This window comes from Perca flavescens, chromosome 5 (assembly GCF_004354835.1).
Source record: "Perca flavescens isolate YP-PL-M2 chromosome 5, PFLA_1.0, whole genome shotgun sequence".
Classification (NCBI taxonomy): domain Eukaryota; kingdom Metazoa; phylum Chordata; class Actinopteri; order Perciformes; family Percidae; genus Perca; species Perca flavescens.
In genome coordinates this window covers 35,127,555-35,154,309 of record NC_041335.1, presented here as the reverse complement: position 1 = coordinate 35,154,309, position 26,755 = coordinate 35,127,555, and the positions used below count along the sequence as shown (strand labels likewise).

Here is a 26,755-nt window from a genome sequence, read left to right as displayed (position 1 = left end):
TCTTTGAGCTCTCACTCCAACAACCATCCATCCAACAAATCAGACACACAAGTCACGAAAAAAGGTTTTGAAGGCACAGGTATGTACATTCTGAAGATTAATATTGCTATCATTGCTGCCAAGACATTCAATAATATGGTCATATAAAGGCATAGATGTTCATTCATAAGGGTAGTTCAAATATAAAGACAAGGCTGGTTGGTTATTACAGATACGGAGTCTTTCACCGTTCCTCGCGGGATTATCTCTTGGTTTTCATTTTACAAGTACAACACAAACCTCACAGTGATCACGTTATTATTAGAATAGTTTGGATTTCTTGCATAATTTAAAAAATTAAATAAAATATGTGCACATGCTCCATAACAACCACATGACAGAAATAACTGCTATAGCTGCTGTGTAATTCAGACTATGTACAGTACGTTGCAACTGCTTGCTTTTTATTTATTGCTGGTTTTTCTAAATAACACCTCTTTGAAGCAAAAATAGGCACAATATGTTTGGGACGAACAGCTGACATTCCGACTGCGGTGAGTTAAATGCGGGAGGATTGTTGTCCGGTTAAAAAAAAAATTAATCAACAAATAAAATTAAAAATATAAGACTTTAGTGGTGGAGGGAGACGTTAATGTGCCCTTGTTATATAAATCTTAATCTGGACTCTGCTCATGAGATCATATGATTATAACACAGGAGTACATTAACACAAAACCCAGTGAAAAGTGGTGAAAATGCTGGATAATCGTTTGAAAAAACTAAAATAAAAACTTTTAATCTGCATCATAAAGTATATTAAATAAAGCTCAACCCAAGTTTCATCAAGCATGGTATAGAAATCAAAATGTTGAATAGATTTTCATTTGTTTTTTTTTAAAGCAAGTCCCAGTACCTTAGTGTCAAAACAAACATTCATTTGCTCATATAAAGAGGATTTACTTGCTTGTTATTAAGTGTTCACTACATGTTTTTACTCCAGAGACAAATTTTCCAGCATTGTCAAGCAAATTTGACTCTGAAACTAAGAAAGTGCATAATGCTCCAAGACCTTGGTGGAGATCGTGTCTCTCGGTACACGGTGACAACAGTGCAAACGTTCTCTCTCTCTCTCTCTCTCTCTCTCTCTCTCTCTCTCTCTCTCTCTCTCTCTCTCTCTCTCTCTCTCTCTCTCTCTCTCTCTCTCTCTCTCTCTCTCTCTCTCTCTCTCTCTCTCTCTCTCTCTCTCTCTCTCTCTCTCTCTGGGTGAGACGCTGGTCTTCCAGCAGCCGGTACCTTACACTGGCTTGGAGGCGTTCAGAGATTGCAGGAGGCTGGGTTGCTCCTCTATGACTCGGACCAGCAGTCTGTCGATGTACTCCTCCAGCTCGACGATCTGAGAGTCCTTGCGGGACAGGTCGGCTTGCTGCCGCACCACCAGCGTGATCAGCTCTTCCTGTGTCAGCTGAGTGTACGGGCCGCTCTGCACCGAGTGCGCCACCTGAGGGGGATGACGAAAAGCAAATTCAGTATTCTTATACAGAGCCTGACCGATATGTCGGCGGGCCGATTATTATCAGCCAATAAAAGTACCGGTTCGGCATCGGAATCGTGAAAATCCAAACGATACCCAACCCTACCCCAAATCCCAGAAAAAAGGTGATTTTTGTTCATAATATGGGCACTTTACAAAATAAAAATGGACGAAACACCCTTCAACCGTGTTATGAGTGTTGACGTTGTATAGTTTGTCCACCAGAGGGCGCTCTACAACGCCTCTGTTGGCAACACGCTTTGATTTTTATTGTTGTTAGTGTTTTTGTTCAAAGGACTTTAAGTTTCATATCTTAAGTTTGTATTTTTATACATTTTATTTATCAGAACTTTAATATATTTTGATGTTCCTCTGTTCTGTTGTGACAGTAAAACAAACAAGTTTATTTTTAAACTGCATTATCATATTATTTTATTGAGGACTCAAATAACTACAAATAACTAATGTTAGGGAAATCTGTTTGTTTTATTACGCGTTTCTGGATTTAAAAAAAATATATATTTATCAGCCGATATATTGTAATAGCGGATTTTTAAATCCCAAAATATTTGTATTGATATTGGCCTTAAAAATCCTTTATCGGTCAGGCTCTATTCTAATAAAATAATGTTGATTTATTTAATTTAGTACCAGGGGCAGGGTTCAAAAGTAGCACCATCTACTAGCCAAATGCTGGTAAAATATGCAATTGGCTGATAGAATTGCTTCACTCACCAGCCAAATAAAAAACAACTAAAAAATGGTAATCTAATTGTGTGGCTGCTAACATTTGAACATTCACCAGCCAGTGGACCCTGACCAGGGGTGTCACGTAAGAGCTGCAAAGATGAATCGATTCATTAATTAGTTGTCAACTATTATATACTTTATTTAAGTCCAAATGGTTCCACTTTACTTTAGGTCAGGGGAGTTATTCATGAAGATCTGCAAGATCTGCCACTGCTAATGCTTGCTCTTGAGGGAATTACTGTAATTGTTGGGGTTTTGGAATTTATAGAGTGTGGTCTAGACCTACTCTATCTGTAAAGTGTCTCGAGATAACTTTTGTTATGATTTGATACTATAAATAAATTGAATTGATTAATCGATTAGTTGTCAACTATTAAATGAATCGCCAATTATTTTGTTTATCGGTAGTTGCAGCCCTTGCGTCACGATTTTGTTTTAAATTGAAAATCGATCGATGAATTAAGGACAGGTCTGACTACAGACTCAAAATCAAGCATCTTTGCTTCAATTGGGATCATTTCCAAGACTAAAGTCCCATATTTAGATTTTATATTTTTTAGCTGTTAAAGTGTGAACCATGTAACCCCCCCCACCCCCCCACCACCAACCTCAATTCCAGCAACATTTCTGAGGATTAACCCAAAAACATTGGACTCTTAAATGTGCATAATGTATGTTAAAGGATGAAAAGAGATTTTATGTCATGTGTCCCTGACTTCCTCCTGCAGGAAAATCCAATTTGCTGCGGTGAGAGGAAATGTCAACAATTGTTTTCAGGTTCCAATTTGTTATTTACAGTACCTGAATCTTCCCCGGTGGGCTCTCGCGGACCTTTATCTCTTTCACAGCGGGGCTGCTGATGGGAGCCTGGCTCTCTAAACTCATGGGCTTCACTGGATGAGGCCTGTAAAGAAAGCACATACATAAATGATACAGCGCTCAAAAAGATCACTGCAAGCAAGTTCAACAATATATATATACACACAGAAAAGAATTACAAGCAGGAGAAAGGGACTATTAAATCCATTATTAAATCTTCCAAATCCTTTCACTGTGATCCAAGTTGCATGGAAATCACAAGCTTTTTGGAATAGGTAAAAAAAAAAAAAAAAAAAAAATAGGTACACAATCCCAACACCTTATCTGCCTCCCAAAGTAACAGCAGCAACCAGATGCCAAATGCAAAGTCTACATAAACAGTCCACTAATGCATTCTTTGTGAAATCTCACCTGCGTGGAGTAAAGGCTAGCCCACCTCCATTGCTATTCTGAGCACTGACAGGCTGAACATCAGAGGGTAAGACCCATGCTCGCAAAGGTTTGTCTGGGGGAAACATGCCTCCTGCCTGAGGTGCTGGTTCCTCCATAACTACCTGGAGGGGTTCTGGGGAAGTCAAGGTAGGGGTAAAAGGCTCAGCTCCAAATGGATCCTCTCCTCCATTAAATTTGCTTTGTGTTTTCTTATCAGCTGGAAACTTCGGTGTGATAGGCTCACTGCTAACACCTCTTGCGGAGAGGCCTTGATAAGCTGTGGTTACCGTTGTTTCTGCTTTATACGGGGGCTCTTTTCGAGACTTGGAAGGGTTATTATCCGAGCAAAGTGTGGGCGGAATAATCTGGTTTTTTCTCGATGAATTCCTTCTTTGGAAAGCAGGACCGACATGCTTTGAATCTTCGTCGTCTGTCCTGTGCTCACTGGGTTCTTTTGAATCGCTGCCGTTAAAATCAAATGGCTCTGTATGCTTCTCTTGACTGAAAAGGTTATCGAGGTCGTCTTGGGACATTCGCCTGTCGTCAACTTTCCGCCCTTTTGGTACGCTGCTGGTAAAAAGGTAATCTACGTCTTGGTTCCGAGTCGGCTGTGCCCATGGGTCTTTGGAAAGAAGCTCAGTGCTGGGGAACGGGTCAAACTCAAAGTTCTCCCGTTCCTGCCCATCTTTCTTGCCCGTGCTGCTAATACGTGAACTAGATGATGTTTGGAGGTTAATGTTTGCGTATTTGTCTGAGACCGCTGGCGTCACAGCAGAATCGTCTTGCTGTTCTGGCTCTTGGCCATTAACCTTCTGTCTGGGTTTAGCTGTGGGTGCATCTTTCTTTACAGTGACCTGCACTTGTTTTTCATCACCTGGCGTATCCAAGTCCACTTGGCTAGTTGGTCTGGGTGCCCGCGTCGCTGCGGGTGGTGGGCGCAACGCCTCCCTTGCTCCACCCCTGGACGTCCCCGAGAGACTTTCTCTGCTTGAGTTTACAGGTTCTGGGACCGCGGGCAGATTAGACCTCATGAGAGATGGTTGAGCAGTACTCTGGCTCGGTCTTTGGCTGGAATCTGATCGAGGTTGTGGAGGTTGGAGGACTGATTTAGGCGGCGCTGGGGCCGCAACTTTTTTTGACGACACAGGTTTTGTCTCTTGAGGTTGCGTTTGAGAATGCCTAATAGCGGGACTCTCCTGTGGGGGTGACGACCTAAGACTGGGTTCATGCTCCTGTGGGCCATCCACGCTCATCTCTTGACTGTCCCTGTGTTTCTGATTGACCTCAGCGATTATGTGGTCCCATCGAGTGTGCCCTTGCACTCCGTGCCTCTTCTGAGGAAAGAGGGTTTCATAATCGGGGAGCGGTACGGACATTGCTTTTCTGCCTTGCTGCGGCCCATCTGCCTCTGTGTATGCAGGGTTTGTTATCTCCCTGACAGGGCCGGTATTTCCTGCAGGTTGGGTCCCGAGCACTCTGAACGAGGGCGGCACGGGGGCTCTTCTCTTCTTATCCGCCATGGTGGGTGAAGATCCCACACAGGACAGATCCTCTACGCTGCCACGAGGAGAACCAGACAGGCTCTGACTTATGTTGGGTGGAGCCAGGGATGAGTGGAGACTGGAGAAAGTATCGGGGGACTCAGATGGGACACTAGAGAGGGTGGACTCAGACGCGGTTGGGGAAGGACACAGCTGACTGGGGAGTTGGCAGTCAGCGGGTTCAGACTCCAGAGATGGAGTAAATCTGCCAAGGAGTGAAAACAAAGGCCTACAGGTCAGTGTGACCATCACATCACCTGAAGTCATTTCCACCAGTGTACAACCCGTCACCAATTTAACCATCTCACATGTCAACAGAAACGATGTAATCCCAGTACACAACATCACATTATTTAGCCCTTAGACATTTCATTAAGTACTCTTTACTACTTCCATAAATCTGCACTAGACAAGGCTGCCATTAAAATATGACAAAATAATTTGTTCATTAAATGGTTCAATGTCCAACCTACAGACAGAACATCCGACATACACGCGTCTTGCTGTTACCGTGTCTATTTTTAGCGGTGACTTGCTCACGTTGAGACATTTTGACTGTTAAATATGAAAAGACTACAATGTGACATCTCTGCTATACGATTAGCTCACTTAGATTATACTAGGTATTCCGAAATGGCATCAAAATGTAACAACATATCACAACTACATAACTTTAAATGCCCATGCTATCTGCCATCTAGCTAACATTCTTGAAAACAAAAGCTACTGTAACATCAACGACAATAGCAACACATCCCCTTACCGTTATGGCTCAAAAATAAAAGATCCAGTCCACAAACAACTATAAAAAATACAAATAAAAATCTAAAAACTAAATCAAATCACCCAAGACGTCAGCAAGGAAAGAAACAGTGTGGCTCAGTCGCTCCTTATGAGCTCTGCTCAGTCCACAACCTGTTCCACAAAACTTTCCCAAGCACAAACTACACCCAGATTCTCATCTGAAGAAGACCAAACGGGTCAAACTGGTCCATCAACCGTAGAAGGAAATTCAAAGTTTTGGTCATGCAAGACAGTCACAAGGTTGAGTCAAAAAAAACAAGACAGAAATTCAATAGTTTTGGTGTTGACAGACATGGTGTATAGGATGAAACTTGTGTAATAATGTATGGGTTTTGGTTTTCTTAAATAACATTTCTAATGTTGCCTCTTATTTGTGCATGGACAAAGTCAAAAATGTAAAGCCGTCTAACTGCTCTTTAATGTTTTAAATAAAGCACTTTGAATTGCCTTGTTACTGGAATGTGCTATACAAATAAAGCTGCCTTGCCTATTTGAATTTAAATTAAAACTGAATGCACAAATCCCCAAAAGGTGACAGTATGTGCAGTTACACTTACCCCGCCTATGGATGACAGTATTCAAAAATTCCAGTTAGGCAACTCTAAGAATAGTGTGCCTACAAGCAACCAATAGCATCCCCAGTGTCATAACACTGGCATTACATAATACATAACATTAGTGCAGAGTAGGGCTGCTCAATTATGGGAAAAAAAATCATAATCCCGATGATTTTGGTCAATATTGAAATCACAATTATTTAACACGATTACTCGTTGGAAAGATGTGGCAATTATTGAACTTGAAAAAAACGTTAAACAAATCGACAGTGAAACACCTTGAACTGTAAAATGTCCCTTAATACTTTTGCCGTTTGAATAAATTTGAACACAAGGCAAAACGTAATGCGCAAAACAATGTTTCTTTTTCGATTAATCTGTTTTTGTGATTGTTAGGAGCCAAAAATCATAATCGCGATTACAATTTCTAGTAATTGCACAGCCCTAGTGCAGAGTAACTTGAGAAGAAGGCCTACCTGGGCTTGACTGCGGACACTTTTTTTTCTTTTTGTTGGTTGAGGCTGGATTTCGGATCATCAGCTGGGCTTTCATGACTGCTAACTGGAGGATCGGAGCTGAGGGGAATGTCGTCAAACGGGTTGTTGGAGTGGTGGGAGATGTTGCTGCGAGGGGCTGTTTTGGGTATCTCCTCTGCAGCTTGCTGCGGTACCACCTCCTCCTTCTTCTCCTCCTTCTTTCGGATCATTCCAAACAGAGAGGTCAGCCGGTCGCTCATGGATGCCTCCTCCTGTCGTTTCTGCTCCTCGGCTCTGCGCCGCTCCTCCTCCAGCTTCTGGTGTTCGGCTGCTTCCTCTTGCTTTCTCCTCTCTTTTTCCTCCTCCGTCTGTTTCTGTTTCTTCCGCTTTGCTTCTTCCTCAAGGAAGCGTTTCTTCCTTTCCTGTTCCTCCCGGTGTCTGCGCTCCTCTTCCTCCTGCAGCCGCTTGGCCTCTAGCTTGGATTTCTCCTCTTCCTCCAGCCTCTTGGCCTCTGCTATGCGCTTCGCCTCTGCCTGCCTTCTCCCCTCCTCCTCTTGATGGGGCTGCTGCTCCAGGGTTGCCCTGTCTGTAGACTCATGCTTGTAGGAGGGGACAGGTATGCTGAAAGAGGAATCTGCAGGGACATCTGAGGTGTGTTTGCGGACATCCTCCACTGATCCTTGGCCTGAGCTGTTCAGACTGAGAGTAGATCCACTCTTGGGCTCCGTGTCCTCTGCGTACACGTGGCTGCCGTTGATGCACAGGTTGTTCAGGTCACTGTTGCTCTGCTTGGAGCGACCCAGCAGGGAGAAAGGACCTTGAGACAACTTGCTGTCAGAGCTTCCTGTCCGCTTGTGTCCCAGGAATTTGAATTTCTTTTTAACTGCGGGAGGAGACACAGGGAAACTTGACGTCATTGTTGACATGCAAAACAAAGTAATGTTAACTTGTACTGTGCAGCAGGGCAAAGACAGAACTGGCAAAATACTGTGTGTGTGTGGGGAAAATAATGGATTCACGTACAGTATCTCACAAAAGTGAGTACACCCTTCACAATTTAGTAAATATTTCATTATATCTTTTAATGGGACAACACTGAAGAAATTACACTTTGCTACAATGTAAAGTATTAAGTGTACAGTTTGTATAACAGTGTAAATGTGCTGTCCCCTCAAAATAACTCAACACACAGCCATTAATGTCTAAACCGCTGGCAACAAAAGTGAGTACACCCCTATGTTAAATTCCCATAGAGGCAGGCAGATTGTTATTTTTAAAGGCCAGTTATTTCATGGATCCAGGATACTATGCATCCTGATAAAGTTCCCTTGGCCTTTGGAATTAAAATAGCCCCACATCATCACATACCCTTCACCATACCTAGAGATTGGCATGGGGTGTGTTCCAAAAAATCATCTCTCAATGGAAATCAAACCAGCTATTAGGCTATTAACCATTTTAAAATTGATTCTTTTCCCCAGAATCACAGTTTTTTTTTTTTATATTTATTGTTTTTACCAATGATTCACCTAAATATGTTCTGATACGGTACCGCTGACGGTGTCTACAGTACAGGCCAAAAGTTTGGACACACCTTCTCATTCAATGTTTTTCTTTATTTTCATGACTATTTACATTGTAGTTTCTCACTGAAGCCATCAAAACTATGAATGAACACATGTGGAATTATGTACTTAACAAAAAAGTGTGAAATAACTGAAAACATGTCTTATATTTTAGATTCTTCAAAGTAGCCACCCTTTGCTTTTTTGACAGCGCTGCAAACCCTTGGTGTTCTCTCAATGAGCTTCATGAGGTAGTCACCTGAAATGGTTTTACCTTCACAGGTGTGCCTTGTCAGGGTTAATTAGTGGAACTTTTTCCCTTATTAATAAAAAAGCAAAGGGTGGCTACTTTGAAGAATCTAAAATACAAGACATGTTTTCAGTTATTTCACACTTTTTTGTTAAATACATAATTCCACATGTGTTCATTCATAGTTTTGATGCCTTCAGTGAGAATCTACAATGTAAATAGGAAACGCATTGAATGAGAAGGTGTGTCCAAACTTTTGGCCTGTACTGTACATCATATCAGTTTCAGGCAAAACAGAAATCCATGTTATATTACTTTGTATACAAATGAAATAAATGTCAGACTGACTGAAAGTTTTGGCCAGTGCCTAAAAAGTATTGAATTCAGTACCCAGCCCTAATACAGTTCACACAGAGTGTAGAAAGATACCTTCAGGAGAGTCTACATTGAGGCCAGATGAGCGGCTGCTACTGAGCGAGGAATTCTTCTCGGGAAGAGTCCCCAGTGTGGACATGGACTGTGAGAGGTTTCTCTGCAAGTTTGATTTGGGAGCAAAGAGGGTTTTGAGCTTGGATTTCTTTTTCACTTCCAGAGACTGGTTGAGGGACTGTGCGTCAGCCTCTCCCTCGCTGTCGGTGAGGCCCTTGCTGACAGAGGGAACGATAGCAGAGGCCGAGTCGGAGAAGCCGTCCTTTTTCTTCCCTCGGACTTTGTCCTTCAGCTTGGAGATGCGGGAGCGCGGCTTGTCCTGCATGGAGAGGTCGAACATGCTAGCTGACATGTTGTTCCTCATGAACTGGATATCTAGCAGCACCTCCCCTCGCACCTTGTCCTCTTTCCCACTCTTGTCCACCAGCTTGAACCAACTGCCAACGACAAGAGAAAACGAATCAGAGGTTTGAGATGGAATTTTTGCAAGGTCATGGGAATTTAAACACACACCGTATCAAGGAATTTAGCCTCATAATCACCCTTTAAGACTTATTTTCCCCAATACAAGAAAAAAATTTAAAAAACGTGGCGAAAGGGAGAGACATTTCCAATTGATCTCAGTGCATTTTGCCTTGTTTGAGACAATTAGACAGAATAAGACAAATCTTTGCCTTAGTATGAAGATAAATAAGACCACGATTTAAAAAAAATAAACTGTATGAAACGAGTTGATTTGTACAGGAACAAGTTGAAATAATTCCATTACAGTTATAAATGAAACAGTGTTAAAGAACTGTTTTTGGCTTTTTGTCTGTAAAATGTCATTTTTTAACATGCCTGAAATGACCACACTTCTGATTAATTACTGATTAGAAGTTTAATTTATTAATCAAGCAGAAATCACTTTTTTTTGCTGCATCTTAAATGTGACAATTTACTCCTTCATTTTGACCAGATATATATATATATATATATATCGTCAAAAATACAAACTTTTTAAATGGGGAGTGGTGGCCTAGGCATTGGTGGCCTACGGGGTTAGGGGGTTAAGGAAGCAAGCTAGTGACCGGTAGGTCGTCGGTTCAATCCCCAGACAGGATGACGGCAGGATCAAATCTGGGTGGGGAAAGTGAAAGAGCAGCGCTTGTCCCTCCCTTATCACCACCACTGAGGTGCCCTTGAGCAAGGCCCTAAACCCCAACCTGCTCCAGTGGAGCTGCTCAGCGGCCAGCAGATCAGACTGGGGTTGTACCGGGCAGCTTCCAGGTATGAATGTGACAGGTGGTCGTTGCAAATGAGAATTTGTTCTCAAAAATCGACTTACCTGGATAAATAACAAAAAATAAAAAGAAGTTCATCAGAAAAAATTATGAAAAGATACATATTCTTGAAAATAACAATAATACTAATCTTAAATTGCAGCCTTGTTTGGTCCATTATGCTCAAAGTATCACCAACACTGCAGTAGACGTCGAACAGCTATTAGGTTAAAACAATTTAGGCAACCATGTTGCTTAATTGTTTAAGTCATTTGTTAAGCAAACCTGCCAAACTTTCTTTGGTTTCAGCTTCTCAATGTGAAGATTTGCTTATGCGGCTATACAGTATATCATCGTAATTTAAATATCTGTGGGTATTGCACTGTTGGTCGGACAAAAGGAAGCAATTGGAGGGCGTCACTGTGGGCTTCGGGAACTCCATATGAGCATTTATGTTTTTATAAACTAAACAACTGTTTTTGATCAATCAGAATCATAATTGACGGATTAATCCACAATGAAAAGAATCAGTTGCAGCTCTACACTGCAAATGTAAGTCTATACAAATATTATGTTGAACTGCTTAGGCCTGTAACAATTATTACATAATTGTCAATTTGTTTTGAATAATCGCGGTTTCTTTGTTTAACCGCAATTAATTGCTACCATTAGCCGAGGTCTTAAGGCCTATGATAATGGTAATTGTTGGTTTTGTTTAGATATGCCACATTGTAATTATAGAAGAGATTATTGGTCAGACCATATATTTTTATTGTTATTTAAATTGCAAGTTGTTGAACTTCAAATAAGAGACCGTTCCTCTAGAATTCCATTTTAGCATAATCTTATTTAATTGATGCTTATTTTAGTGTAATCTTGGTTTATTTATTAAGTGTTTTTATTTATGAGCCTAGAATTGTAAAGTCTTCTGTCTCTACCGACTTATTTATTAACTAGTGGATTTGCATAAATAGTGCATAAAAATGACAAATAAAAAGGAATCTCTAGAAATCTTGGGCACTTGACCCTATAGATGTTCATAGCAACAAAAATGACAAGGAGGGGATACAGTTAAAAAAATGTCTTATGATAGTAACAAGGCTTTGTTTACTTCATAGGCTGTGTACTTGTGTTATTACATTATCTGGGTCACATAACAGTGACATAAAGAAAAAGCTGAAAGCTAAAGTACCAAAACTGCCATATACGAAGCAACATATAGGCTCACTTAAAGTGTGGTTAAATTGGGATAAATGCAAGTAGAATATTTAAAAATATTGTGAATAAAACAAATGCGAAACATAAATCCCCGGGTTCCTAATATCTCTGACTTCAAACCTGTTGACATTAGTCTGCTGCGTCTTTTTAGACCTGAGACTGATAACGTAGGTGTCATTAACTTGTAAACAGCTTGTTCCAGTTCCTGTTGGGAGCACCATGCCAACCCCAACCACAGATAATGCCCGACAATTACAGCTTTGTTCCGGCTCCCCCCCCCCCATGTCCTCTCTGTTGCACAGGATCAGCACTTACTGTCGACAAGGGAAACGTTAAGAGTGTTCTGGAGAGCCCTTTCTAAAACCAGGCCATCAGTGCCATCACAGTTATACCCACGCTTTCTGCTTTTACAATTAAAGCCTTGCTATTATTAGATGTACTAACAATGAAGCAGAAGTGCCAATTAGGGTTTAAAAGGGGAAACACTTTTAAACTCTTTTGTTACACAGCATTGCCCTTTAACGGTTTCACACAGGTTTTTTTTTGTTTGGTTTTTTAACAATTGGATATACTCACACACAGAGTTCACTTTTTCAATAAGACAGTTCAAACTTTTGAACGATATGCAGCTCAGCTCAACAGTTAATCTAACATCCAAAATGTACTCATGTCACCAATAAAAAACTAATGCTACCCATCAGAACATGTATCACTAGTGTCTTTGAAGTATCTATGAACCACGATTCCACTGCAACAAAAAGGTCACTCCTTTATTTCATGGTGTAGAGTAGAACCCGACCAATGGCCGATATTAGGCATTTTCCAAACTATCGGTATCGGCATTTATAATGGCCGATAAATGAATATTTAAAAAATAAAATAAAAATGGACGAAACACCCTTCAACCATGTTATGAGTGTTTTGTATAGTTTGTCCACCAGAGGGCGCTCTACAGTGTCCCTGTTGGCAACACTCGTGTTTAACCCTTTAAGTTTCATATGACTCAACACGGGAAACCTCACCCGGCCTGGACACGGAAAGGATTGACAGATCGATAGCTCTCAACTTAACTCTTCTGTAACTTAATCTCACGGAGGAGTGTTGGCTCTCATTGTTTGCGTTCGAATGATCTTTTGTTGCTCGCTGTTCCACTTGCCCGTACAGAACTGGGAAAAAGGGCTTCCATTTACTCAGCCCCCCACACATGGAACATGTTGCAAAAAGACTGGAAATTGACTGAATTACTTTCATTGAACGCTTTTAAATCCAGATTGAGAACACTTGAGTCGATCCTTTGTAACTGTTTTTCATAATGTGTATGTAATTGTATTGTAGGTTTGTAACTCTTTTGCTGCTTCTTGGCCAGGACTCCCTTGAAAAAGAGGTTTTTAAATCTCAATGGGACTTTCCTGGTTAAATAAAAAGGTAAGTTTATTAGTTTGCTACTAATATTTGGAAACCGGAGACAAACCGGTTCCTCCCCCCAGCATGGCCACTTAATATGCACGTGAATGAAGTAATCAAATGCCGGTGATGTCTGCATTCCTGTGTATTAGGCTTCTGAAAATGTAGTTGAATGGCCCTGCTGTAAGCTTTGTACCGTCACATTTACCCATCTGGTTAGTGAACAGTTCTTTTGCATATCCAGTACAAAGAGCCAGAGGCAAGAAGGGGAAGGAGGTGAAAAATATTAACATTTGGGCCACCAAAAATGTGCTATTGTAATGTATTTTTTTTAAGGGTCTTGGAATTTGGCAATAAAACATTTAAATATTTACTATTGCTGTTTACTAATTATTTCTTACTATATTTCTAAAATAATCGATAGCTGCAGCCCTAATTTTTATACATTTTATTTATCAGAACTTTAATATATTTTGATGTTCCTCTGTTCTGTTGTGACAAAACAAGTTTATTTTTAAACTGCATTATCATATTATTTTTGTGAGGACTAAGAAATAACTAATGTTAGGGAAATCTGTTTGTTTTGTTAGGAGTTTCTGGATTTAAAAAAAAAAAAATACATTTATCACCCGATATATCGGATTTTTAAATCACCAAATATTTGTATCGCTATCGGCCTTAAAAATCCTTTATCGGTCGGGCTCTAGTGTAGTCTTTTGAGCAGACCTACATTAGGTATACAATCCATACGTTTCGGTGCTGTGACCCATTTATTGTGAACTGATTTGAATCCTTCAGTTGTCCAGCTGTTTCCATTAAACTCCAATAACCATAAACGCCAACACCTACGTTAACACGCTAACACATACCCTGACACGATTCACACGGTGGAAAGCTGTGTGCTTTCCCTGGTTGCCCCACACCTGTGTACCTCTGGCTGATTACCTTTATGCCTTTTCGTGCCAATGCTCCACCCAGTGACCTCATACAAAAACTGCAGATGGATTAACATCTATATAAACAAAACAAAGTTGCATAATGGCTCCAACACATTGGATTGTGCTATCTTCCAGTAAATGTCAAAAAACTAAATGTTAAATAGGCTTTGTTTGTTTGCCATTTTTTGCATATAGTAATATTCCAAGTGCACAAAACTAAAGTAATTCCAGTAATGAAATGCAAAACTTACTTGCATAAGACAAATGCCGAAATACAACACTTGTCAACTAGAGCTGCAAAAATTAATTAATTGGTCTGTTTGAGTCATTTATTTAAAATAAAAAAAATAATAATACAAAAAAAAAGAAAAATTCTTTGATTTCAGCTTCTTAAAAAGTGATGTTCTAGCTTCTTCTCTCCTCTGTGACAGTAAACTGAATAGCTTTGAGTTGTGGACAAACCAAGACATTTGAGGACGTCATCTTGGGCTTTAGGAAACGCTGATTCATAGCCAAACAACTAATTGTTTAATCGAGAAAATATGCCTCGTCTTCTGCATTTGCCACATCACACCTCTTGTAATACACCTTTGCATGCCTGACCCATCCCTGGCAATCTTCTGCAGATTATGTCCAGTCATCAATCATTCAGTCCGCATTATTAGAGGGACATCTGATCATGTGGTTGGTGCTCATCAACTATCTGCCTCCGTTTGGACAATAATTCCTCTATGGGGTTGAGGAATGGAGAGAAATGGTCTGTAAACTAGACTAGAGACTGGAAGAGAACGCTGAAATGTCACATCGTCCGATACTAGGGGTGAAAAAAAAAATAATATAAATCGATACAGCATAGTATCGCGATATTTTCCATGGCAATACTGTATTGATACACAGACGCAAAGTATAGATCTTTTATTCTTGACATGTTGGTCAGTTTGTCTGCTGGACAATCCCATTTTGCAGAAATACAATTGAAGTGAGATGAACAAACAGAGAAATGTATCTTTTTTAGATAAAACAGATGTTGACAAAGTTTCCTTTTGGGGACATCATTTGAAGTTGGAAAAAAAAAGATAACTTATTTCAATACATCGCAGAATATTGCAGTAATGTTTAAATTCGCAATACTATCGTACCGTGACATAAGTATCGTGATGATATCGTATTGTGAGGCCTCTGGTGATTCCCGCCCCTATCCGATACAATCACAAAATTTTCCGTCACTTACCCCGTTTCCTCGCCTGGCACAAGTCTTCATAATTAAGGAATTAAAATAGGCGCTCAGTGTGTTTTATGTCCTAAATAGGACTTTATGCATTTTTATCCATTTCTTTTTATTTGGGCTGGGTATTGCCAATGATTTCCTGATTCGATTCCGATTAACAAAGTCCTGATTCAATTACATTTTTGATTCAATATCAATTATGTTAGGGAAGTCTCTGTTACAGTTAGGGCTGCACAATTAATCGAATTTTAATCACGATCACGATTTTGGCTTGCCGCGATCAAATCTGCGTGATCGAGCGATATTTAAAATGCGTCATTCCGTTCATAGAACACTCCTTATCAAAGTTTTTTTTTCAGACAACAGCAGTGACCAGAGCTAGTTTGTGTCTTTTAGCTCGTAGCTTTCGCAGCAGACTGTTTGACAACCCGCTGTTGGAATCCTGTCACACTACTGTTTAGCTGTCAGCATTTTAGCTGTATTTAATCAAGTTACTACTGTGGCTGACGGTAGGCTAACGCTACCTGCTGTGTAACGTGTTATTAGGGTTTACTAGCGTGACATGCAGCAATGTTTATGTTGGCTCTAACGCGGGTTTCGGAGCATCAGAGCGCAACGCAGACATGTAAGTAGCAGAGTAATGAGCCACCGAAATCCGCTTTGCTATTTCGTCAGGTTATGTGCCACCTTACGGCAAACGTGCATGTGTGGAAAGCGGTCGCACAACTGCTGAAATGGCGTACTGCTTCACAGTATAAGCACAATATGGATGTATTAAGGAATGTAGCACAATATGGATGTAAAAGCAGTTATAATTAGCCTATGTGACAATAAAATTTGCTTTGGTTAAAATCAACAAATAATCGTGATAATTAATCGTGATCTCAATATTGATCAAAATCGTGATTATCATTTTGGCCATAATCGTGCAGCCCTAGTTACAACAGCAATTTAGCTTGGATACAAAAGATTATCAGAGAACTTCGGCTGTAAATTGTACAAGCAAGAAGCAACCCTCAAATATTATTCATAATTCACAAGGTTAGTCTTTACAAAAAGTTTGTTTAAATTATTTTTTACTTATACATCCATGGTAAAACGATTAGATCAAAAGATTGATTTGGGGATTTTATTCATCAATGTATCAGATCACACAATCAAACAAAAGATCGATTTGAATTGAAGTATCGATTATTTTAACACAGCCCTACTTTGTATATGTAAATGTAGCAGAATGTAGCAAATTGCAGTCTAATATGTAGTAACATTGTGGTATGTTAAGTTTTTTTACGTAAATTTAACATTCTATGTGTTATGTAAACATGTGCAAAATGGACTGTAAATACACATCAATTTGGTGGTGACTGAGTTTGAGTGAGAAAACACGTAGTCATTAAATGCATTTTGTGTCAAAGCACTGAAAAGGTCATCCACAGTTTAGACCACGTCGACTTCTGTTGGGTTGACTGTGTGAAGAGTTTGAAATAGTGAACTCTGAGAAATGTGTGTTACCAACTGTTGAAAAAAAACTAACTGTGAAAGTCACTGTGTGATTCCCTCTTTGATCATTCGACAGAATAACATGTGGGAGAGATAAACTGAAGTATCGTGAAGATATCTGTCACAAAACAATAATATGACGTGGCATTAACCAGACAGTTATCTGCAGTTCATATGGAGTTTACTGCTGCAGCGTAATCCATTGTAGTGTCATGTCCTGTACATCCAGACAGGCTCTTCGGAGGATAACAGTCACTCAGGAAACAAGCATGGGAGGGAACCAACATTCCTCAAACACGTTCAAACATGCAGGGAGGTGCTGCGCAGCGCGTGAAGGAATTAAAGTCAAGCCGAGCCTTATTTCCAGCATGCCTAGTCAAGGACAGTGTGCACAAGGACAGAGAGATCACACTTTCTCCAGCCAATCAAGAGACATGTTGTTCATGTCTTGTCAACATCAATTACAGCATGGAATGCACCATTATCTGGCTGTGTATGGAGACGGAATGCATTATTATGGCAATTATGAGATGGCAGGGCGTTATTGTTCTGTTCTGTTCTGTTTGCATAGAAACACAGAGCCAAGCCCGCTGCACGCTATCACCGGTCCTGCTGGACAGGTTCCCTCTGTTCACTGCCAAGGGCACTTCTGTTTTCATGTCTAATGATTCACAGGAGAGACTGTATTTAACCTATTAGTGGACACCAGAATGGATTCAGTCACTCGATACTGTAAAAATGTAAATGTGTTTAACCCTTGTGTTGTCCTCAGGTCAAATTTGACTTTTTTTTTGTTATCAGAAATACACTAGATTTTTACTAAATTGCCCAAAAATAACATGGATGCATGGATGAATTCCATAAAACGATTTTTGCAGGTAAAAATCAATGATTACTTTCACTGAATTTTGTGGGTTTCATTCAATTTTCTCCTGACTAAACTTTGACAGATAGCAGTCTGTGATTCACTCAGTAGCCTCTGATCTCAACTATTATGCAAAATAATTCATAATTTATTTTTTTTTAAACTCAAAAATGAGGTATAATGTAATATGAACTAGGTTTATTGACCATGAATAAAAAAGCTTTAAGAAAAAAAATGATTAAAAAGCATTGAACAAAGCGACAAAAATGTTGGAAAAAGTGACAGAAATAGTTAATTTTCAATTTTGACTCAAAAGGTTAACAAGTTCATGGTTGACGAGAAGACATACCAAGGGTTAACACTCAGTGACATCAAACACTAACATTTTATTGCATTTTAAAAAGGTTTCAAGTAGAGCTGCATCTAACGATTACTTTCATTGTCGATTAATCTGTTGATTACTTTATTTTCTCGATTAATGGATAGTTGTGTTGTCTATAAAACGTCAGAAAATGGTGAAAAGTGACGATCAATGTTTCCCCAAAGAGTCTTGTTTTGTCCACAACTCTCAACTGTCACAGTGGGGTGAAGAAACTAGAAAATATTCACATAACAAGCTAGAATCAAAGAAGTTTTTTCTTTCATAAAAAATTAAATAAACTGATGAATCCATGACCAAAATAGTTGGTGCAGTTGACAAGTAATTGAATAATCTTTGCAGCTCTAGTTTCAAAGATCATCAGGTCATAACATTGCATTTTAAAAATCATCTTAAAGCCACTGCAGGAAAGTTTCAGTTAAGATCATTCTTTGTTTCCATTCTCTGAAGGTGGTTCTCTGAAAATATGTCGGGATGGGAGCCATTTTAGTTCCACTGCTCTGCTCTTTGTTTACAAAATAAATATTGCGGATCAGGTGCCTGAACAAAAAAATGAACCTGACTCTTCTGCAGCAAATGTCCAATATTGTAACTCAGTTTAGACCTGAAATAATAAATTGACAGAAACTTAATCTGCAATTATTTTAATAATGTATTTTGATAATTTTACAATCAAAAAGGCCAAACATTCACTAGTATAAAACTTTTAAAAAATGTTCTGCTGTGTGATTTTAAAAAGGAATGTCTTTAGTTATTGGACCACGGTATTGGTACAAAACAAGTGATTTAAAAAGATATCACCTTGGGCTTAAGAAGAACAGTAACTTTGCACAATTGTCTGACATTTTATAAACCAAACAAATAACGGAGTAATCTAGGAAATAAGCACAAGATTGATCAATAATTAAAGTAATTGTTAGATGCAGCCATTAAATGATAAATTACTGGTAACACAAACAATTAGGGCTGTACCGAATACCATTTCTTGAGCTCCGAAACTACGGTACTTATCGGCGAATATTCGAAGCTTCGGCGCCAACGGCGGAGGGTGTCAACATTTCCGACCGCACGTGAAGGCAGCGGATAAAAAGAAAAAGAAAATGAGATGAAGCCAGAGTTCAAGTGAATTTGCTTTGTTGTTGCAGGACACAGTCACCTGTTGTTACACCAACTTCTGGGCAGTTCAGTGCTCGTCTTTTGTTTTCTACCTTCATAGTGTTTAAAACTTTTTTGTTGCAGCGATAGAGGCAGTGAGGTTTCCTGTTTACAGTAACGTTAACAGGAACTGATGAGTCTGATCTCCGGTTACGTGATTGTCTACCGCAGGGTGACCTCAGGATTGGTTTTCTCCAAAAGTTGAGCTCGGTCTTAACTTTTTGCTGCAGGTCTTCAAAATGAAGGGAAACACCTGCGTTTTTGCCGGACTGTCTGATGAATGACGACCGATGCAGTGTTCGTGAATGAATGCTCAGCCAGAGCCTCACTAGAGCATTTGGGTTATGAACCGCTGTACTATCTTTACCTTTATCAAATCGCCTGAAAACGACACCAGGCTGCTACAGTGTAACCATACAGTTAGAGCTGGGCAATATATCGATATTATATCAATCTTGTGATATGAGACTAGATATCGGCTTAGATTTTGGATATCGTAATATGGCATAAGTGGTGTCTTTTCCTGGTTTTAAAGGCTGCATTACAGTAAAGTGATGTACTTTTCTGAACTTACCAGACTGTTGTAACTGTTCTATTATTTGCCTTAGTCATTATATCCACATTATTGATGATTATTTTTTTATCAAAAATCTCATTGTGTTAATGGTTTGTGAAAGCACCAATAGTCAACCCTACAATATCGTTATCGAGGTATTTGGTCAAAAATATCATGATATTTGATTTTCTCCATATCGCCCAGCCCTACATACAGTCATCTACAAACATCAGACTGCTCGCTTGTAGCTCAACATTTCTCCTTTCTGGGCTGAGATAGACGACATAGCGCTGCATAAATTAGCCAGCAGCTAGCAGCTTAATCCCAACAAAACACAACAGTAAATTTTTTTTTTTTAAATCAAACACATCAAACGAACATTCGAATATTCGTAGTCTGTTCAATTCAATTTTATTTATAGTATCAAATCATAACAAGAGTTATCTCGAGACACTTTACAGATAGAGTAGGTCTAGACCACACTCTATAATTTACAAAGCCCCAACAATTCCAACAATTACAGTAATTCCCTCAAGAGCAAGCAGTGCGACAGTGGCGAGGAAAAACTCCCTCTTGGGAAGAAACCTCGGACAGACCCAGGCTCTTGGTAGGCGGTGTCTGACGGGCCGGTTGGGGGTGTGATGAACAGTGGCAATAATAGTCACATTAATAATGGAACAGTGACTGGATGTAGCGGGAAGCTGCAGGGTTCAGCCGGAAGAAGCATGACATTGCAGGGCCATGCAGGGTCTACTGTATATCAACACCGTTTCCTTTCCGGGATTGTTCAGGTACTGCCGAAAATTTCCGCCGGATGTCCGATACCTTCCGCTTTCTTTGTGTTGCCAGGGCTCTAGAGTGCGACCAATTTATATCCTAGGCTATTTATTTCCGATAACTTTCATTTACATGTGTTGCAGCTGTATATTTTCAAACTGGTAAAGGAAACCCGGTCTTTGCATTTTATTTTAATCACTATCTGTTTTAATAAAAGAGCTTGTGAAAAGTGCCTTGGACTTAAAACTGAACATTTAGCCCACTTTGTAAAAAAAATACAGAGCTGTATATCGTGTATCGCCATTTATGTATCGTTAGGCAAAAAGTTAGTCTGGAGCTCTGGTTGCCATTTTAAACTCCGGTTGATTTATGAGGACTACGGTTCGGTCAGGAACACTCTCGTCATAGATTTAACCATTTATTGCAACAAATGGAAATACAGTTATACTTGGTGATGAAGGCTCTGTTCTAATGATGCTCCCTGGATCAGCCAAGCAGCATGCATGACATTTAAATGGACCGCCTGATGTGAAAAATAGCTGTGATTGGTTGTGACTGGTGGGAATGATAATTCAATTAGTGGGCATATGACTTCCGTGTTAGCATGAAACAACGCGTTGCTTAATTTAACTGCACCTCAGATCTCTGCAGGGTAATTCCACCAAAACAAGTTCCTTCCTGAGGCTATTTTGCAACGGCGCCTCTGCAAAATAGCCTCAGTGATTGGTTCAAAGAAATGCGAATAAACCAGAGCACGTTTTTTTCCCATCCCCGAATGCTGGGTGGACTAGCCAGACCTTCCTGTGCAGCGCTGTGGAGAAAGGTCTGGCAATGCACAACTAGATCCAGCCCTACAAAGAATCTTTAAAAAAAAAAAAAAAAAAAAAAAATAACAAATCCTTTCTGTTAAAAAAATAAATAAAAATACACTCAAATCAAACCTTTAAATCCCTTCAGACTACCAAAACTACCTAAATGTTATGTACAAGTAACCCTTTAATTTAAATAGTTTCCTTGTTATTTATCTTAAGGTCTGATAACTTGACTCCTATTCTCAAACCAACTCCAATTTACGGCCCAGTGACCTAATTTCATCTCGATTACACTGTATTGTGTTCTGTAGAGGCAACAGCAGGGCTCCCTTTCAGCAGGAAAAACAAAGTCCTCAATGTCACACCCTGTATCAGCAGGACAGTGAAGCCGGATAGTAATCTAACACCACACGCTTCAAGGCCAAAACAGCAACATCCAATACCCTGCATAGTGGATCTTAAAGGAGCCAGAGAGGGAGGGAAGCAGTTCAGACTTGGAAAAGGAAAGTGCAAAGGAATGAACTTTGCCGTTCAAATGTAATTGTACAGAGCAAACAAAAGATAACATCTCAGATATGACGGTACAATAACTGAGTGAATGAGGTCATACTGGGGCTGTATCAAAGCTGCACTTTGCTGTGGGTGTGGGAGCTATCAACCACCTCACTTAGTCTTACCCAAAAAGGTAATTTCAAAATGAAAAGCCACATTTGGAAGTCAGAATTTAGCCTAGGGCGGCACATAGTTTTTGTTACCATCATCGCAATATCAACTGGTCGCAATAAACGCATCGCAAAAGGCTGTGACACATCGCCAAAGACACTCAGAGATCTTTTTTGTGTTATTTGAAAGTAAATATCAGCAGAAAACTGCCCTTTAAAAATTTAACAGGGCATCTTTTTTCAGTGTTGCATTTTATATTAAATTTTATGTTCAATTTGTTCAATAAAATAATGTTTGAAATGATTTCCTTTCATTTGTTTTGAATTCAACAAGCACTTTGTTGTATTTTAGTAGAATACTGAAAGCTGCAGAAATGCAGAACGTATTATTGCGATATTCAACGTTATCGCATATCGCATTTTCCTCATATTGTGCAGCCCTAATCTAGCCTATAATAAACCATCTTTATTTTTTTAAATGCCTCTTACATAAAAGGGTGTGTGTGTGTGTGTGTGTGTGTGTGTCTCAATATAACACCAATGCAATGTGTTATTTTGGTTCTTGTCACACCTACGTTACACCCAACGCTACGCTACGTCACCCCACAGATGTCACACTGACTCATGTAACACATCTGGGTGTGAGCACACGTATTTGTGAGATAGCAAATAGCCATGAGGAATGTGCAATATTAACAGCAGCAATATGAGGGAGCGACAGAGTTGGCTTCACACCAACTTATGAAATAAAAGTCGCAGCTAAACATTAGCGTTTGTTCCAACGCGGAGAGAGAAGGCAGAGAGAGTGCTGAGGTTAGTTTTATCTTGGACTGTTTTCCCCCTCAACTCCAAAGTTTTCCGTTTTTCTTCTCAGACACTGATAAGAGGAGGGAGGGGCAGAGAGGTCCCATCACATAGTTAATGTTTTAGGGTTAGTGACATCTGGAATACATCAGCCAATGTGTCCCTAAGCAAGACACTTAACCCCTAGTTGCTCCACATGCATACAACCTCTGACATACTGTATCTAGCAATTGTATGTCGCTTTGGATAAAAGCGTCAGCTAAATGACATGTAACATAATGTAAGCTTGTTTCTTCTTCATTTTGTGACCTGTTGAAACCTGAAATGGTGCATCGTTCATCTGTGTCTCTACTTGTCTCTGAAACTAGACTTGAACTGATTGGATGTTCAAAACTCCTGATGGCCAAAATAAACTCAAGGATAGATGACTAGTTCCCTGCTAGGTTTCAGTTTACACATACAGTACAGGCCAAAAGTTTGGACACACCTTCTCATTCAATGCGTTTCTTTATTTTCATGACTATTTACATTGTACATTCTCACCGAAGGCATCAAAACTATGAATGAACACATATGGAATTACGTACTTAACAAAAAAGTGTGAAATAACTGAAAACATGTCTTATATTTTAGATTCTTCAAAGTAGCCACCCTTTGCTTTTTTTGATAACTCTGCAAACCCTTGGTGTTCTCTCAATGAGCTTCATGAGGTAGTCACCTGAAATGGTTTTACCTTCACAGGTGTGCTTTGTCAGGGTTAATTAGTGGAATTTATTCCCTTATTAATAAAAAAGCAAAGGGTGGCTACTTTGAAGAATTTAAAATATAAGACATGTTTTCAGTTATTTCACACTTTTTTGTTAAGTAAATAATTCCATATGTGTTCATTCATAGTTTTGATGCCTTCAGTGAGAATCTACAGTGTACATAGTCATGAAAATAAAAAGGAAACGCATTGAATGAGAAGGTGTGTCCAAACTTTTGGCCTGTACTGTACGTGCAAATGAAGGAATGCTCTTTAAATGATTGACTAGTCCTCCATTCGTTTCATCAAAGACACTGACTTACTCGCAAAAAGCCGCTAAAAAATGTTTTTGTGTGAAAGGAGAACAACTTAAATACCGCATTTAAACAAGGGTTTTGCCTGACGGACTGGCTATCTCAGGTAATGAAATACATGAAGACAAAATTTCACCACCTCTTGTGGTAAAGAAATTGTAGAATGCTATTTATTTTGGATTGCCATGTCAATAAAAATCCTGATCAGGTATGTGTTAGCCACAAGAGCTTTGTTAATCCTTTTTCTTAAAAGGAGGTAACGCTTAAGGGAGATATTCACATTGCATAATTGTCATAATATTGTGTGGCGAGTTTAGCAGTAATTGGTTTAATGGGTCCTGTTCATTTCAAGTAATAATCATTCCGCAGTAGGGGCGTTGAAATGAATCATCGCATGGATGCATCGCGATGCGGCCCTAGGCGATTCAGCATCCATGCAGCGACAGACCATAATCGATTATTGCCTACTGATGTTGCTTGTTGATTTTTCCGGTCACTGCTTATTTTGGTTTCTGCCTTTTTTGTCTGCTGTGTTCAGACTCCGTTACATTGAGGAAGTGTCTTTTTTAAGAGCAGATACAATAAAAAGGGGAGTTGATATATGTCGGACTGCTTGAATTTGTTGATGAAAACCATGTGTAGCAATATATAATAATATTGAGGAGGTGATGCATTGTGATGCATCGGGATATCAAAACGATTGGAATCGTTGACAGGATAATCGTAATCGAACCGTGAGACCAGTGGAGATTCACACCCCTACTCAGCGGCATACAGTCAAATGAAGACTACAGTACAATATCAGCCTTCAAATTCCAAAATGATTATCAATTGAACCAAGGGGTAGTGTGGGGTATGAATGAACCAACAAAAATTGTTTACGTGCCTATTTAGTTTCAGATTGCAGTTTAACCATGCTTTTAAAATGATTTCAAGTTGTGTGATGTAGCCTAAAGTAGGTCTGGGCGATATGGAGAAAATCTAAATATCCCGATATTTATGACCAAATACCTCAATATCGCAACAATATTGTAGTGTTGACTATTGGTGGTTTCACAAAATATTTACACAATGAGATCTTTGATAAATGATCATCAGTAATGTGGATATAATGACTAAGTGGGTAAAGGGAAATAATAGAACGGTTACAACAGTCTGGTAAGTTCAGAAAATGACATCACTTTACTGTAATGCAGCCTTTAAAACCAGGAAAAGACAACACTTATGCCATATTACGATATCCAAAATCTAAGACGATATCTAGTCTCATATCACGATATCGATATAATATCGATATATTGCCCAGCTCTAGCCTAAAGTAATTCATTACAATAAGTGAGATTAGACCGAATATGTGGACGGACTATCTTTAATGTCGCTCTATGTAATTACTGCTGTGCAGTGTTTTATGTGGTTCTTTTATAAAAATCACCAAATAAATAATTAATTATAATTCTGTAACGTTTTCAGAGACTTTCTGGGGTGATGCTGCACTGTAAATAAACTGGAATTAAGGTTGAGGCTGGATTTAGAGAAGAAAAATAAGAAAACAGCTGATTTGATTGTCTGAACTAGTGGATAGCTTTGTGTAACTCATGACTAATAAAAATAATAACCCCAGGGGAAACACCTAACGCAATTCATTCTCAGCTTTCTGTGGAACAGTGTTATGAATGAGTTAGCAAACAGGCTAGGCCCACACAACAGTAGTCACTTACTCTGTCTTTTTGCCTGACTTGTTGTCATGGAGATCCAGTAAATTCACCACAGCTTGACCCAAGAACTTGTCGAGCCCCACTTGAGCCCGGTGCATCACGATGACGTACAGCGTGCAGCGGTCTCCGTTTCCCGGGTGGAAGAGCGGCAGGTCGAAGGAAGCCTCTTCTTTCCACACTGGAGCGACGCATTTCTCAGACACGGAGGTAGAAAACTTGTCTTTGGCCACCTGGATGATGGCATAGGCGTCGTTGGTGCCATTCTTGCCCTTGGGGCGCAGGTTCCGAGCCTGATGCACGGTTACCTGGACACTCGTAGGGTACCACTGCTGGCTCTGGTCGGCCAGAGACATAGCGGAAGTCCGTTAAGCTCTACCAAAAGTTAACACCAATTGTCTTAGCTAACGACGCCAGGCTGTTGGCTAACCTTTTCCTGAACTCTGTAATTCCCCTTCGCCGTCCTCTGCGGCGGTAGGTTTAGGTTACCTACTAGCTTGACTTCAGTTCGGGAAGCTCAGGTTGATGTCGTAATACTTATCCCGGGCTCTTCGTAACGTTATATCTAAGCCTCAAATAACACTTGAGTTGAGTTAATACTCGGTTAACCAACTTAGCGCTAGCACTAGCCTGTGTAGCATGCAGTGAGACTAACTCACTAACTCCTGTAAGCGGATTTCATAAAAACAGTTTCCTTGTTTTGCCTCCGCTACGTAAAACCACTTCACTCCCCTGATGTTACTTCCCACCCATACTCCTCATGGTGCTGCCTGATTGGCTTATATTTCTATCCGTTTTTTTTTTTAAAGCCCGCCAGTGATTGGACAGTGGAGGAGGAGGAGGGCGTTGAGACGTCGCGGACCCTTAAATAGAAGTCGGCCACTGATCAGAAATCAGTTTACCCTCGCAGAAACTGAGTTCAATAAGGCCAATTTAGCACTTGAAGGATAGGAGGGCCAGACAAATTATGTTTCTCACTTTATTTGGGGTCTGAAATAGTCATAGACTGAGGTTTGTTAAGTGTAATGCAGTGTAGTGTAGTGCAGTGTATATTCTGAAGTATAGACACATTTTAAAAATATAAAAGACTATCACTGCAGGACAATTAAATTACAATAGGTAAGCAAAGTATATGCAAGTATTAAAACCTATTTTTTTACTAAGAGGAATGTTTTGGTATAGATAAAAGTGTTGTTTGTTTGTAGACGGTTAAGGAACATTAAGTTCATGATGAAATTGTGTCAGATGGCCTAAATGTCAAGCCATGAATGCGTCATCAGAACAAAGAAGG

General features: G+C 39.7%; 1 protein-coding gene across 2 annotated transcripts; it reads right to left on the bottom strand.

Moving 5' to 3' along the window:
- Positions 1-1,241: 1,241 nt before the first annotated feature.
- rab11fip1a (RAB11 family interacting protein 1 (class I) a) lies at positions 1,242-26,244 on the bottom strand. Of its 2 annotated transcripts, XM_028579024.1 has the most exons (6): positions 25,471-26,244; positions 9,134-9,570; positions 6,890-7,772; positions 3,491-5,257; positions 3,062-3,164; positions 1,242-1,477 (listed from the first exon to the last, which is right to left on the bottom strand). In XM_028579024.1, the coding sequence occupies exons 1-6, from the start codon at positions 25,818-25,820 to the stop codon at positions 1,274-1,276; spliced, it is 3,744 nt and encodes a 1,247-aa protein (XP_028434825.1). In that variant the 5' UTR covers positions 25,821-26,244; the 3' UTR covers positions 1,242-1,273. The 2 variants fall into 2 exon arrangements, with proteins under 2 accessions (XP_028434825.1, XP_028434826.1); XM_028579025.1 differs by lacking the exon at positions 3,491-5,257 and having other exon boundaries at positions 25,471-26,243.
- Between the last annotated feature and the right edge of the window lie 511 nt (positions 26,245-26,755).